General features: G+C 33.9%; 1 protein-coding gene across 1 annotated transcript in view; it reads left to right on the top strand.

Moving 5' to 3' along the window:
• LOC105533935 (POTE ankyrin domain family member B2-like) overlaps window positions 1-2,212 on the top strand; it is a 59,116-nt gene that overhangs the window by 23,130 nt on the left and 33,774 nt on the right. The window contains exon 6 of the mRNA XM_011972541.1: window positions 916-1,082. Within this exon, the coding sequence (XP_011827931.1) occupies window positions 916-1,082 (167 nt within the window). The remainder of the gene's footprint in view (window positions 1-915; window positions 1,083-2,212) is intronic.

The raw sequence follows: 2,212 nt of genomic DNA on the forward strand, positions 1-2,212 counted from the left end.
TTTAACTCAGAAAGAATTCTGTACATTGAGGTTTAAAGAGATACAAACCCTAGAGATACTCTTTCATTATTCTCGAATAATCCTGAATGGTGTTGTAAAATGCTGGGTCATGCCACTTTAGGAGCTTTGGATCAATCGTTTTATCTTTATTGGTTTTAGTCTGATTATCAATAGATAATGTGGCTAAAGAAGATAATTTCTTATTCTGTGTATCTTCCAGCTAGAAAATTGTATGACTATTGAATGTGAAATTTGGGGAGCATCTCATTTTCTGGGATTCCATGCTCCTACCTCAGCAGTTTCACTCTGCTCCTTGTGTTGTGGCAAACTTTGGTTCCCGTGTTTCAGTGAGAACCATCATGTTTTTGATAACCCAGGAACCAAATGAAAAAAGAATGGTCAAAGGCAGTGGGGGAGAAGAAAATCTCAGTGCAGAAAAGGGCAATCTTCCTTTCTATTCCTGAAGCCCCACAGTGTCTCATCCTCTAAATCTAACTGCTTAATGTAAGATCTAGGTGGTAAAGACAGAAGAGGACACATTTTGCATCTTTGTCTTTTTATTTGTGTGTTCCCATGAGTCAAATGGGGTAAATACATATATAAGATTCTGAAGAGTGGTTGGGAATAAAAGCACAAAATGAAGGATGGCCCTTTTTGAATTTTGGAAAATTCTATTTTATTCAGTCAAACAGAAATAAAGAAAACTTTACAAATATTTCAGTGATACACTAATGATATGATAATTACATCTTAAAATTATATGGTAATAGTTATGTATATATGATCAAACTTAAGAGTGAAATATTTTTAATGACTAAAATAATGATACACTGAGTCAATTGATAAAATCAATTAAAAAGGTTCTTTTTATTCAATAAAGTGATAACCATCCTTAATATCAAACTTCCACTCAAGGTTGAAGAAGTAATGAAGAAGCACGGAAGTAATCATGTGAGATTACCAGAAAACCTGACTAATGATGCCACTGCTGGCAATGGTGATGATGGATTAATTCCACAAAGCAAGAGCAGAACACCTGAAAGTCAGCAATTTCCTGACACTGAGAATGAAGAGTATCACAGGTAAGCCTATGGCAACATTTAACAGGAGACAACCATGTGCTGTCAAACTAATCCTAATTTGGCTAATATTCATGATTAACAAATTTTGTACTTTTGCTAGGATATTCAGCCTCACCTGGTAATCAGAAAAATGGTAATCAGCAAAAAACGAGTTACCATTTTTTCTAGTCATAAATTTATTTGAGAAATAACCAGTATTGGCAAATTTGAGGGGACAGGCATTTTCTTTTCTTTTTAGTTAACTTTTATTTTAGCTTCAGGGGTACATGTGCAGGTTTGTTATATCGGTAAACTGTACCATGGAGGTTTGGGCTACAGATTATTTCATCAGCCACATAATAAGCAAAAGATCCAAAAGGCAGTTTTTTGGTCATCTCCCTCCTGCCACGCTCCACTCTCAAGTAGACCCTGGTGTCTGTTACTCTCCTCTTTGTGTCCATGAGTTCTCATTGTTTAGTTCCCACTAATGAGCAAGAATATGTGGCATTTGATTTTCTGTTCCTGCCCTGGTTTGTTCAGGATAATGGTCTCCAGCTTGATCTGTGTTGCTGCAAAGGAAATGGTCTCATTGAAAAAGACATTTCGCACACTGTTGGTGAACACATTTCAAACATTAATTTAGTAGCATATTCACACACACATATATAACCTAGTAAGGATATATATGTATGTTAAGGATATTTATATAGATTTGTTACATATATACTTATGTATAAGGACATTTATTACAGCATCATTATATCAAAAAGGTGAATCCTTTTCAGTAGGAAATTATCATTATCAAAAGTAAATCCTTACCAATAGGAAATAACTCAATTTTCATTCCCAGAAAATAATGTAGTATGCAACCATTTTTTTTTACAGATGAGGTTAGATATAGAGTAAACTGATTATTTCACAATTAAAATGTATTTAAAGCCTTTAGTTTTAGATAACACATCTTAAGATAATTATGTTAGAATTCTTGTAATATCTGCTGTGTTGCAAATGGAAGCTACATGCTACATTTACTCTCTACCTTGATTGCTAGTTATTAAATTTTTGTTGTCAGTGCCTGAGTGCTGAAATATTGGATCTTCAATCTGAATATTGCCAAGGGATTGTACATGGGGATCTATATTTAATATAAA

This window comes from Mandrillus leucophaeus, unplaced genomic scaffold, assembly GCF_000951045.1.
Source record: "Mandrillus leucophaeus isolate KB7577 unplaced genomic scaffold, Mleu.le_1.0 Scaffold1298, whole genome shotgun sequence".
NCBI classification, from domain to species: Eukaryota; Metazoa; Chordata; class Mammalia; order Primates; family Cercopithecidae; genus Mandrillus; species Mandrillus leucophaeus.